Below are 14,111 nucleotides of genomic sequence, written 5' to 3' on the forward strand. Positions count from 1 at the left end.
TTTAATAGATTTTGGTTATGGGGAGCACTTTACACGTGTGATGCCACAGAGAGCTAAAAGTATTTTAAAACAAAAACAATGTTTATTCTATGAATCCAGTTAACATTTTATAAATACGCAGTAAACAGTTTATCAACTATCAACCCTGATAACTCTCCAAAAGATACAGTACTCTATAGATAACCCTTAATAACTTTCCAAACACCATCCATAAGCCAAATAAACCTTTTTAACAAAAACAGTAGGTTGCATTCCTTACAGAAACAGGTATTACTTTGGAATCGTCAAGTGATCTGGAGACATTCTTTAGACTGCAGAGAGAGAGATCAATACACGTCTGCTTGGTTTGAATGCAGCTCTCCAACCGAAAGCAAAACTAAACACCGAGCCAAAAGCAGCTCCCTGCTCAAAGCGGAAGTAAAAAGCAGAGCAGAGCTCAGCTCCACCCACACAATGACATCACTGCAGCCACTTACGAAGACAAACGTTTCTTAAAGTGACATTGACCTGACACTGTAGTGATTCCCGCCAGCCTCCTGCTGCACCAGCGGGCGTAGATTCCCGTGAGCCAGGACGCTCCAGCTAGAAGCCGGAAATGCATATGTAAATGAGTTTGTGAAAGCCTGAACCAGAGTGCCTCCGGTGCTACGGGCCGGGAGCATCGTGCTCCATTCAGCGTCCGGCGCAAACCCCGTTTAGGGATTGCCCGCTATTCTAGGGAAATAATGGGAGGTGGGCTGGGCACAACGCAGGGAGAGAATCTCCCCCCTACAATCTTTTGGCCTCAACTGCTTTCTGTGGTAGAGAATTCTGCAGGCTCACCGCTCTGGGTGAAGAAAATTCTCCTAATCTCAGCTTACCCTGTATCCTCAGAGTATGACCCCTGGGTCTGGGCTACCTCGCCACCTGGAATATCCGTCTAGCATCAACCTGTCTATTCCTGTTTGAATTTCATAGAATTCCATGAGATCCACCCCCCCCCCCCCTCATTCTTTTAACTCCAGCATATATAATCCTATCAATAACTCAATATATATAACTCAGTCTCTCCTCACAACGTCAGTCCCGCTGTCCGAAGAAGCAGTCTGGTAAACCTTTGCTGCACACCCTCCAGAGCAAGAAACATTCTTCCTCAGATAAGGTCTCACCAAGGTCCTGTATAACTGCAGCAAGACATCCCTGCTCCTGTACTCCAATCCTCTCGCTGTGAAGGCCAACATACCATTCACCAGGCTGCTGTACCTGCACGCTTACTTTCCGTGACTGGTGCACAAGGGCACCCAGGTCCACATTCCCCTCTCTCGATCTATAGACGTTCAGTTAATCTGCCTTCCTGTTTTTGCTGCCAAAGTGGATAACCTCACATTTATCCCCATTAGACTGAATCTGCCATGCTGCCCACTCACTCGAGCATCTTTGCATCCTCCTCACAGCTCACCCTCCCAACCACCGTTGAATCATAAAACTTTGGGTCATGTGATGGAATAACTGCTTTGACTCTCTGTCTCGTTTTGTTTTCTAATGCTCCTGTGAAGCTTCTTGGCACTTGTCATTATAATTAAAGTTGCCATGCACATAAAAGTAGCTGTTTTTGTGGTAAAACAGCTACCTGTGTCAGAACCCATTTTGAAAGTCAGTTGAGAGCTTGACCTTTACTTTTAAAGGCAGGACCAAAATGGTCTCTTGGATTGGCTTTTGGAGTAACCCTAACAATTACTATTATATTGAAAACTTTATGATGCCTCTTGTAGTCATCGATGCCTATATACCCCCAATCCTGTGATGTGACGTAATGATGCTCAGCAGAGTGTGGGCTTTAATAAAAACCTTGTGAAATGCCTCGAGTTCTTTCTTGAAATAGTTGGAATTAATAATCATTGATGGCTGGGAAGACATGGAGACGTAAGCTAACTTTGCCAATACAACACTACAGATTGCGACATCAGTCCCATGAGAACTGTACCCACTCTCCTTTGTACAACTTTATGCTGCAATGGGGGGTGGTGGGTGGGTTGGGGGAGGGGGGGGGAGAACATGGAGAAGGTCTGGACATGTGGGTGGATCGAGACAGGTCAGGGAGGTGGGGGCGGAGGGGTGCAGTGTTGCCTGGTTTGGGGGGAGTGTGGGGGATCCCTTGGTGGGTGGGTCAGAGGTGTTGCGTTGTCTTGTGCCTGTGCGAGGCTTGGTCTGGGTGTTTACGAAGTTAGAGGATAAAACTAGCAGAACCATCTGAAGTACCCCTCCACCCAATCCCACAGCGGTGAACCGAATATTATGAATGTGTCCTGTTATACAGTGGTAATCCTGGCTGCCCATATCACTATATTAACATAAATTGGAATGCCACACAGCCCTTGTTGGTCATATTAAGTCGACGGCAAGTTACGTTGTTTATGTCACAATCAAAGTAAATATTAGCAGGCTTCTCTTTAAACAGTGAATTAAATAACTGCATTTGTTCAAAGTTTAAACATGCAGGTTAATAATTAGCATCAAAGCACAAAGTTCACCTGTAGTGAGTTGTTTTATTTTAGTTTCCACCCATTTCTGCTCAATTTCACCAGAATTCCTTTATTCTTTTTACCCAAAAGAATTTGAAAGCTGAGTTCTCAGAACAATTAGTGTGCAAAATCTGAAATGAAATGAAATGCTGGGGAGTCGTGGTTGGACTGTCCGTATCTAAAATGGTGAAGATTACAGGGTAATATTTTGGGCTTTGACACTTCAGGGTATTTGGAAAACCTTTTACCTCCCTTTTTTGAAGTGTTGCATTTAAACTTTGGAAATTCTAAGGACCAAAGTGGGTAGGCGTCTGCATGTATTTTTTTTTAAATTTAGAGTACCCAATTATTTTTTTTTCCAATTAAGGGGCAGTTTAGCGTGGCCAATCCACCTAACCTGCGCATCTTTGGGTTGTGGGGGTGAAACCCACGCAGACAAGGGGAGAATGTGCAAACTCCACACGGACAGTGACCCAGGGCCGGGATTCGAACCCGGGTCCTCAGCGCCGTAGGCAGCAGTGCTAATCATTGTGCCGCATGCCGCCCCTTGCATGTATTTTTAATGAAGGGTATCATTCACCTTCCACATCTCACTAAAATGAATCCAAACAGGGAATCGATGGGCTTGGCATGATTTCCTTTTACTTGTTTTGCCCCAGGTAGAGCTGCCTTGTTTTTGAAATGCAAGTCCAGAAAATAAAGCTCTTTCTTCTGTCTCAAGTGCCAAGTAAATTAGCTGGTTATGAACATTTGCTTGCAGTTAGCTTGAAGAACTAAAGTTTCGACAACCGCAGCCTAAACTGATTGGTAACTCTTCCAATCAGAGAACCACAGCAATGCATGATGGACTAACTGTTGCTCTCCAAACATCTGGCTTGCGTGACTTTGTCTTTCCTCAGTGCATGCAAATTAATCCTTAAATATTGTTTTTTTTTTCATCATTTGCACCGATTTACTATCCAAAGGAATCCAGGCATTACCCCATTTGTCCATTTTTGGCATTTACCTACGTAAATCTGTCCTGAGAACACCCTAAAACATTTACTGTGTCAACTATTAATGCTCAGTGTTAGCAGTTTGTACCATCTACAAGATGCACTGCTACAATTCACCAACGCTGCTTGAACAGCGTGTTCCAAACCAGTAACCTGGTCCACCGAGAAGGACACTGGTAGGAACCCCACCACATACAAGTTCCCCTTCAGATCACACAGCATCCTGGCTTGGAAATCTATCGTTTTGTCACTGTGGCAAAACCCTGGAATTCTCTCCCTAACAGCACTGTGGGTGTAGCTACACCACGTGGACTGCAGCCGTTCAAGAAGACAGCTCACCATCACCTCCTTTAGGGTAATTAAGAGAGTGAAATAAGCTGGTGGCAGCTATGAAGGTTGCACATTTGGTGGCTCCCGCTCGGGTCGGAACTTTGGACCCTTTCCCCCGATTTATTTATTTTTTATCGGATCTGAAGTGGGAACTTGATGTTGGATACAACTGTGACGAGGAATCCTACATCAGTGCATGGAGGAGCGGACCAGAAGTGTTCACAAAGGAAGAAATAGGCGAACGGAGAAGGCTTGGACTGAGGCTGCAACGGGAGAAAGCATGGCAGAGGACCGGAGTTCTGGCTAGACGGCCCAGCGATCGACGGAGCAGTTGATGCAGTTTAAACAGGAGGGCTTCGCCAAGCAGAAACAGGATTGCTTGGACCCGATTAAGGAGTCAATTGCGTGACTGGAACTGAGACTGGATGCTCAAGATTGGGCGATCCAGAAAGTGGAGAAGGCACTGACTGAGCAGGAGGAGCACCAAGCTGCAGTGGAGTTGGAGACCAACAGAAAAGGCTCCAGGAGAAGGTGGAGGATCTAGAGAACAGGTCCCGCCGGCAGAACCTGAGAATCGAGGGTCTCCCGGAGGGATCCGAAGGAACGGACGCAGGGGCATACATAGCGACTATGTTTGAGACGCTACTGGGGGACGGGTCGGAGGTGGACAGGGTGCACAGAGCGCTAGCGAGGAAGCCGCGTGTAGGTGACCCCTCCCCATCCCCCGAGAGCAATGGTGGTGAGATTCCACAGATACCTTGACAAGTAGTTCATTCTATGGTGGGCCAGGCAGCCGCGGAGCTGCAAATGGGTGAACTGCGTCCTGCGTATATATCCGGATCTGAGCGCGGACATGGCCAGGGGAAGAGCAGGGTTCAACCAGATAAAATGGACCCTTTTTAAGAAGAATGTAAAGTTTGGACTAATGTACCCAGCCCGTCTTTGGGTTATGCACGAAGAGCAACACTTCTACTTCGAGTTGCCCGAGGAAGCGATGGACTTTGCGAGAAGTAAAGGGCTGTTCGCGGACTGAGGTGTTTGGACTGAACTTTGCTGCAGTGCTCATATGTTTTTTTTTCTCTTCTCTTCAGTTATTCGTGCGTTTGAGGTGACTGTAGGCGGACGTTGAAAATGTTGCAGGAGATGCACCTTAGAGCAACTGACCAGATTAGATTAAGGATGGGATGGGTTGGACAGGTTTTCCACTCGGGGCCGGACTCGAGGGGCTTTGATCCTGATTTAATAAGCGAGTGTCATTCGCAGCGGGAAGAATAGATGCGGATGTGGGGGGTCGGTACGTAATGGTCAGTGGAAAGCTGGAGGGGCTGCCGGTGGTACTCGTGAACGTGTATGTGGCGAATTGGGATGATGTGGAGTTCATAAGGTGGATGTTGGGGAAGATCCTAGACCTGGATTCGCATAAGTTGGTTCTGGGGGGGATCTTCAACACCGTCATTAACCCAGGGCTCGACCGATCTAGCTCAAGGACAGGCAGGGGGCCAGCAATGGGAAAGGAGCTAAAGGGGTTTATGGAGCAGAGGGAGTGGGTGGATCCATTGAGATTTGGGCGGCCGAGAGTGAAGGAGTCTTTCTCTCGCACGTGCATAAAGTGTACTCCCGGGTTGACTTTTTTTATCCTGAACAGGGCTTTACTGATGGGGGTAGTGAACACTTGAGTACTCCGCGATCGCGATCTCTGATCATGTCCCGCATGGGTTGACCTACAGGTTAGCAAGGAGAGTAGCCAGCGCCCGCACTGGAGGCTGGACGTGGGACTTTTAGCCATTGAGGTGTGTGGGCGGCTGACAAAATGTATCCAGAACTATCTGGAAGTCAACGACACGGGGGGAGTTTCGGCTGCGGTGGTCTGGGAGGCGCTGAAGGTAGTGGTTAGAGGGGAGCTGATCTCGATAAGGGCCCATAGGGAGAAGCCAGACAGAGCAGAGACGGAACGACTGATAAAGGAAATACTACAGGTCGACAGGAGATATACGGAGACCCCAGAGGCTGGGCTTCTTAGGGAACGACGGAGGCTACAGGTGGAGTTTGGCTTGTTAACTACAGGGAAGGCGGTAGAGCAGCTGAGGAAGGCGAGGGGGGGGGGGGGGGGGTGATCTCTGAATATGGGGAGAAGGCCAGTAGAATGCTTGCGCAGCAGCTTAGAAAGCGGGGGGTGGCCAGGGAGATTGGGAAAGTAAGGGACAGAGATGGGAACCTGGTTGGAGATTCAGCTGGGGTCAATAAGGTGTTCGAGGAATTCTGCAGCAGGCTGTATGAGTCGGAACCCCCAGCTGGGCCGGAGGGGATGAGGCAATTCTTAGGGGGGGCTGAAGTTACCGACGGTTGATGGGCTGAAGGCCATGCAGTCTGGTAAAGCCCCAGGACCGGATGGATACCCCGTGGAGTTTTACAAAAAGGGATGCTGGGATCACCGTTGATGCCATTTAATGAGGCAAGGGAGCGAGGGGGGCTGCCCCCGATGATGCCACAGGCCACTATCTCATTGATTCTGAAGCGCGATAAGGACTCTGAGTTATAGAATGTAGGACATACAGCGCAGAAGGAGGCCATTCGGCCCATCGAGCCTGCACCAACCCACTTAAGCCCTCACTTCCACCCTATCCCTGTAACGCAATAACCCATCCTAACCTTTTTTGGTCACTAAGGGCAATTTATCATGGCCAATCCACCTAACCTGCACGTCATTGGACTGTGGGAGGGAACTGGAGCACCCGGAGGAAACCCATGCAGACACTGGGAGAATGTGCAGACTCCGCACAGACAGTGACTCAGCCGGGAATCAAACCTGGGACCCTGGCTCTGTGAAGCCATAGTGCTAATCACTTGTGCTACCGTGCTGCCCAATGCGGGTCCTACAGACCGATTTCCCTCCTAAATGTAGACGCCAAATTGTTGGCTAAGATCTTGTCCTCAAGGATTGAAGACTGCGTCCCGGACATGATTGGGGAGGACCAGACAGGACTTCTTAAGGGGAGCACAGTAAGAAGTCTTACAACACCAGGTTAAAGTCCAACAGGTTTGTTTCAAACACGAGCTTTCGGAGCACGGCTCCTTCTTCAGGTGAACCTGAAGAAGGAGCCGTGCTCCGAAAGCTCGTGTTTGAAACAAACCTGTTGGACTTTAACCTGGTGTTGTAAGACTTCTTACTGTGCTCACCCCAGTCCAACGCCGGCATCTCCACATCATTCTTAAGGGGAGGCAGTTGGCGGCCAACGTAAGAAGGCTGTTGAATGTTATCATGATGCCCCCAGAGGGTAGGGACGTAGAGGTAGTGGTCGCAATGGACGCAGAGAAGGCATTTCACTGGGTGGAATGGGATTATCTGTGGGAGGTACTGGGGCGGTTTGAATTTGGGGGGGGGGGGGGCTTCATTGACTGGGTCAGGCTGCTATATCAGGTGCCTCTGGCAAGTGTTCGAATGAACAGGCTGACATCGGACTATTTTAGTCTGCACCGGGGACTAGGCAGGGTGCCCCCTCTCCCCATTGTTGTTAGCACTGGCCATAGAACTGCTGGCAATTGCGTTAAGAGCCTCAAAGTGCTGGAAGGGACTGGTCCTGTGGGGGCTGGAACACAGAGTCTCGCTATACGCGGGCGATCTGCTCTTGTATGTTTCAGACACATTTGAAGGGATGGAAGAAATTATGGCGATTCTGCGGGATTTTGGCCGGTTTTCGGGTTATAAATTGAACATGGGGAAAGCGAGATGTTCGCGATCCAGGCAAGGGGGCAGGAGCAGCAATTGGGGGAGCTGCCGTATAGAGTAGTCGAGGGAAGCTTTCGGTACCTAGGCATCCAGGTGGCGTGGGAATGGGAACGGCTGCACAAGCTTCATCTGGCCCGACTAGTAGACCAAATGAAGGAGGATTTTCGGAGGTGGGACGTGCTCCCACTATCGTTGGCTGGGACGGTACAGACAGTGAAAATGGCGGTTCTCCCGAGATTCCTGTTTGTCTTTCAGTGTCTCCCCATCTTTATTCCTCGGTCCGTTTTTAAACGGATCAACAAGGTGATCTCGGGCTTTGGATGGATGGGGAAGACCCTGCGAGTTAAAAAAGGGCATGTTGAGGGGATGTCAGGAGGGTGGGCTGGCACTCCCAAACTTTAGTAATTATTTCTGGGCAGCAAATATAGCCATTATTAGGAAGTGGATGGTGGGGTTGGTGTGGGAGCGAGTAGAGGCGGCATCTTGTAAGGGCACTAGTTTGGGGGCGTTGGTAACGGCGCCTCTGCCATTCCCGCCGGCACGGTACTTCACCAGCCCCATGGTGGTTGCAGCCCTGAGAGTCTGGGGCAATGGAGGAGACATGTGGGAACAGAGGGAGCATCGGTCTGGTCTCCAATTTGCAATAATCACCCGTTAGCCACGGGGAGGTTAGATGGAGGGTTCCAGAGGTGGCAGAGAGCAGGGATCGAGAGGATGGGTGATATGTTTGTAGAGGGGAGCAGGGATCGAGAGGATGGGTGATATGTTTGTAGAGAGGAGCAGGGATCGAGAGGATGGGTGATATATTTGTAGAGGGGAGCAGGGATCGAGAGGATGGGCGATATGTTTGTAGAGAGGAGCAGGGATCGAGAGGATGGGCGATATGTTTGTAGAGGGGAGCAGGGATCGAGAGGATGGGCGATATGTTTGTAGAGGGGAGCAGGGATCGAGAGGATGGGCGATATGTTTGTAGAGGGGAGCAGGGATCGAGAGGATGGGTGATATGTTTATAGAAGGGAGTTTTTCCAGCTTGAGGGAACTGGAGGTGAAATTTGAACTGATGGGAGGGAATTAATTTAGGTACCTCAGGCGCGAGACTTCCTATGCAGGCAGGTCTCAACCTTCCTGTTCCTACCACCAAGGGTGATACAGGATAGGGTAGTTTCCGGAGTGTGGGTGGGAGAAGGGAGGGTTTCGGACATTTATAAGGAGCTTACAAGGGGTCAGAGGAGACGCAGACCGAGGAGCTGAAGCGCAAGTGGGCGGAGGAGCTGGGAGGAGAGATAGAGGATGGTCTCTGGGCGGATGCGTTGAGTAGGGTCGACGCGTCCACAACATGTGCCAGGCTCAGCCTGATACAGTTCAAGGTCGTTCACCGGGCTCACGTGACAGTGGCCCGGAAGAGCAGGTTCTTTGGGGTGGAAGAAAGGTGTGCGGGAGGACCAGCGAACCATGTCCATATGTTCTGGGCATGGCTGAAACATAGGGGATTTTGGCAGGGGTTTGGGGATGTCATGTCCAAAGTATTGAAAACAAGGGTGGCGCCGAGTCCAGAGGTGGCAATTTCCGGAGTGTCGGAAGATCCAAGAATCCAGGAGGAGAAAGAGGCAGACGTTCTGGCCTTTGCTTCCCTGATAGCCCGGAGACGGATACTATTAGCTTGGAGCGACTCAAAGCCCCTGAAGTCGGAGACCTGAAAGCTATAATCTTCTATCATATTAGCCCTAAGGCCATAAGCAAAGTACAGGAATAACATTGTCCTTTCACAATCCCGGGCCATCCCAGAGACCTTCACAACAAAGAGAACAAACAATAATATAGCACAGGAACAGGTCTTTCAGCCCTCCCAAGCCTGCGCCGATCACGTGCCCTATCCAGACCAACCACCTGTATCCTTCTATACCCCGTCTGTTCATATGCCTATCCAGATAAGTCTTAAAGGTCGCTAATGTATCTGCCTCAACCACCTCACTTGGCAGTGCATTCCAGGCCAGTGCACCATCCTCTGTGTAAAAAAAAAACCTTCCCCCGCACATCTCCACTGAACCATTTCCCCCTTCACCTTGATCTTGTGCCCCCTTGTAATTGTCATTTCCGCCCTGGGAAAAAGCCTCCAACTGTTCACCCTATCTGTACCCCTAATAATTTTATAAACTTCTATCAGGTCATCAGCCTCCGTCTCTCTGGGGAGAACAATGACAGTTTGATCAATCTCTCCTCATGGCTAATACCCTCCATATCAGTCAACATCCTGGTAAACCTTTTCTGTACTCTCTCCAAAGTCTCCATGTCCTTCTGGCAGTGCGGTGACCAGAATTGGACACAGTATTCCAAATGTGGCCTAACCAATGTTCGATACAACTAACATCATTTTTGAGCTTTTATACTCGATGCCCCGCCCTATGAAGGCAAGCATGCCATATTCTTTCTTTACCACCATTTCCACCTGTGCTGCCACTTTTAAGGATCTGTGGACCTGCACACCCAGATCTCTGTGTCTCTATGCTCCTGATGGTTCTGCCATTTATTTTCTAGCTCCATCAAGTACTTTTTGGAAATAGCTACTCCTCACAACCTAGGGAAATGCAGCAGCCAACGCTGATTCCCACAAACAGCGGTTTGATACATGAACAAATAATCTGTTTTTACTAATATAGCAATGTTGGTCCGAGCACTGGGAGAACACTCCAACTTGCCTTTGAATGCTGTCACTTGAGTGGGCCAGGATGAAAGGTAGTGCACCCACCTGTACATGCACTGATGTGTCAGCCTGGATTACGTGACCAAGTCTGCAGCATGGAGCCTGAGCTCTCAACCTGCTAACTCCGAGGCAAGGCAGACACCTCAATAACAGGACCTCTCCATGTTACTCCAATCCTCTGCTACAGTTCTTGTACTTCCACAAAAGCCTCCTTGCATGGATGCAGAAGAGATTTACCAGGATGTTGCCTGGTATGGAGGGCATTAGCTATGAGGAGAGGTTGAATAAACTCGGTTTGTTCTCACTGGAATGACGGAGGTTGAGGGGTGACCTGATAGAGGTCTACAAAAGTATGAGGAGCATTGACAGAATGGATAGTCAGAAACTTTTTCCCAGGGTGTAGGGGTCAATTACTAGGAGGCATAGGTTTAAAGTGCGAGGGGCAAGGTTTAGAGGAGATGTACGAGGCAAGTGTTTTTACACAGATGGTAGTGGATGCCTGGAACTCGCTGCCGGAGGAGGTGGTGGAAGCAGGGACGATAGTGACATTTAAGGGGCATCTTGACAAATACATGAATAGGATGGGAATAGAGGGATACGGACCCCGGAAGTGTAGAAGATTTTAGTTTAGTCGGGCAGCATGGTTGCTGCAGGCTTGGAGGGCCGAAGGGCCTGTTCCTGTGCTGTACTTTTCTTTGCTTTTGAGTTACTGAGATTTAGGCCGGGATTTTCCGGCCCTGCCCACCGCTGGGATTGTCCGGTGAAAGTCGATGGATTTTGGGCTGGGCCACCGAATCTCCCGCGACACGTCCGCCGCAACAGGGCGGGAAAACCCCAACCTTGCCTCATGGTGCCGAGGTCCCGGGTTCGATCCTGGCCCTGGGTCACTAACTGTGTGGAGTTTGCACATTCTCCCCATGTTTACGTGGGTTTTGCCTCCACAACCCAAAGATGTGCAGGATAGGTGGATTGGCCACTCTAAATTGCCCCTTATTTGGACAAAAAATGAATTGGGTACTCTAAATTTAAAACGACAAACAAAAAATGGAAATTCCTGGTCTTAGTCATTATGAGAAACCATTCCTACTGGCTGACTAGCTATTCTCATAAATGTTCATTAGAAGAGCACCAGTTTACCAATTTAAGGGCTCTGTTTTCTTTCACACAAATTCATGTTTTCAATCATCTGTCTGCTCCACACTTTCCTCTCGCTCCACAAAATTACCTCGGTTACTTACACTTGCATCCGTTAATCAGCTCACAAAACAAGTGTTTTCCTTACAACAATCAATATTGTCAGTGCAATGCAAAAGTAGTCCAAATACAATTGACATAATGAGCTGCAGTATGAAGCAATTTATTAAGGTGCAGTCATCCACCTTGTATAGCGTAATGATTAAAAATATTGCGATTGAATTGTGATTCCACCTGTAGGCATCCTGAAACCCATGAGATTTGGGGATGTTATGACATTGCTTTATGGAACTGCACAGCTCAGTATCTCGAGCATTCGAACTGACTTTAGAGTGGCCTTTCATGGGATGGAATAATGTGGAGGATTAAGTGGCAGATGTTCTGGCTAGGCTAAGGGCATGCTGTGAAAGCCATCGTTGAGTTGTTTTCAAAGTTTAACGTAATGCTATAACTGCAGATGACCCAACTTTAACCCTTTTCTCTACACCAGGGGTGGGCAAACTACGGCCCGCGGGCCGCATGCGGCCCGCCAAAGGAATTTCTGCGGCCCTCCAAGTCATTAAAAAAAAAAAAAAAAAATTTTTTTTTTAAATTTTTTTTTTTTTTTTTTTAAATTTTTTTTAAGGTTAATGGGGGGGCTGTTGGGTTACTTACTAGTATAGGGTGGATACGTTGACTTGAGTAGGATGATCATTGCTCGGCACAACGTCGAGGGCCGAAGGGCCTGTTCTGTGCTGTACTGTTCTATGTTCTATATGAGGCGCCCAGAATCATAACCGGGTGAAGTAATTATTTTACTTAATATACTATGCGGCCCTTTGTGAATTGTGAATTTCTGAATGTGGCCCTTGCACGGAAAAGTTTGCCCACCCCTGCTCTACACGGTCTGAGTGCCCACGACCTCTAAAACAATGCTACTAGTGCAGTTGTTTACCGCATTTACGTCGCTGCCATATAGTCTTAAATAAAGCTCCATTAGATATCGGGCTCGATCTTCTGGCTGATCACGCCAGCGGGATCTCCCGGTCCCACCAGTGATGCATGCCCACGGTGGGATTCCCGGAGGCGTGGGATGGATTCAATGGGAAATCCCATTGACAGCAGTGGGACCAGAAGATCACGCCAATGGCGGGCCACTTCCTGCCGCTGAAAAACACGCTGTGGGGAGGCCAGAGAATCTTGCCCTATATCTCTGCAAAGCTAATGTTTATTTTTTAAAAAAAACTTAGAGTACCCAATTTCCTTTTCCAATTAAGGGGCAATTTAGCGTGGCCAACCGTACCTACCCTGCACATCTTTGGGTTGTGGGGGCGAGACGCACGCAGACACGGGGAGAATGTGCAAACTCCACACGAACAGTGACCCGGGGCCAGAATCGAACCCGGGTCCTCGGCGCCGTGAGGCAGCAGTGCTAACCACTGGGCCGCCGTGCCACCCTAAGTTAATGTTTATGATCAACCGACGCTATAAATAAATTTGTGGCCAAGTCTGCCACTTGTTAAAGCCGCAAACCACTGTATATTTTCCAGGTTGGCTAAATTAATTACAATTGGAGAGTATTATTTTCTTTGGTACATATGCAAACTTGGTGAGACTTCTGTCCCATATTCAAAATGCATGGAGATTTTCCAAGTTAACTGTTACCAGAGGCTAATTTTTGATGTTTTCCTGAAACTTTAATGGAGCCTCAACAAGCTCGAGGCAGTATATTTATCGGAACATGTACTGACAGTAATACATTTATTCCTTTGTTTCAGGCTTCAAGTAGTGCGGGTAATTTGGGGGTTCTTATTCCTGTCATTGCAGTGGTGAGTACCCTTCCTTTTCATGTCCTCATCGAAAACCGCGCAGTATTGTTTTGTAGGAGGCATAGACTTGATAGAAACAGCGTACCAATGAATAGGGGCAAGGTTTGGACTCTATATACGAAAGGTATATTCATTTTTAATTACTACATAATTTAGAGTACATTAAATAACCATGTCCAGAACAAAAATTCCCCATGGTATTGGACTTGAGTAATTGAAAAACAAAGACCGACGCAAATTTGTACAGGAAAGCAGTATCATAGTTATCACAGAAGTGCTGTTGAAATAGGAAATTGCCTTCAGGCTTTGGGTTTGAGATGTCTTGCTGGAGCACAGTCTCAGCACCACGACTGATTTACGCAGTGTGATCTGATCAAGAAATGCTTGGGAGCGGCAGTAAAGCAGCATCGCTAAGTGTGCACCAGTCAACATGGTTTGCTTTTGTATCAGGATGAACACTGAGCGCAGTGGATGCTGCATGCAGCTGCAGAATGTGTGTTTCACCATTTTTAGAATTGGAGAATGGTTACAGCACAGGAGGCAACCGTTCAGCCGATGTTGACCCCTTGAAGGAGCAGTTCACCTCGTGCCGCTTCCCTGCCTTTACCCTAATGTAGCCCAGCAATTGTTTCCTTTGCAGATGATGATCCAATTTTTAAAAAACAAAATGCGTTCGACGTGAACAGTTGCATTAATGTTTCTCTATCCTGTAAATTCTGCCTGGACTTTTTAGCTATTTGCAGAGTTGATGGGTTAGAGTTAACTTTGAAAGTAAATGTCTAATTTTGCAATACAAGCAAATAGTGTGAGTTACCATTTCTTTGTTGCAATTTTGCCAGCCATTGAGTAGCCCCA

The 14,111-nt window shown here is 48.2% G+C and overlaps 1 protein-coding gene across 1 annotated transcript in view; it reads left to right on the forward strand.

The window, feature by feature from the left end:
* The window catches only part of pi4kaa (phosphatidylinositol 4-kinase, catalytic, alpha a), a 217,636-nt gene that overhangs the window by 55,188 nt on the left and 148,337 nt on the right, over positions 1 to 14,111 (forward strand). The window contains exon 18 of the mRNA XM_038811028.1: positions 13,206 to 13,256. Coding sequence (XP_038666956.1) covers positions 13,206 to 13,256 — 51 coding nt within the window. The remainder of the gene's footprint in view (positions 1 to 13,205; positions 13,257 to 14,111) is intronic.

Source organism: Scyliorhinus canicula, chromosome 1 (genome assembly GCF_902713615.1).
Source record: "Scyliorhinus canicula chromosome 1, sScyCan1.1, whole genome shotgun sequence".
NCBI lineage: Eukaryota > Metazoa > Chordata > Chondrichthyes > Carcharhiniformes > Scyliorhinidae > Scyliorhinus > Scyliorhinus canicula.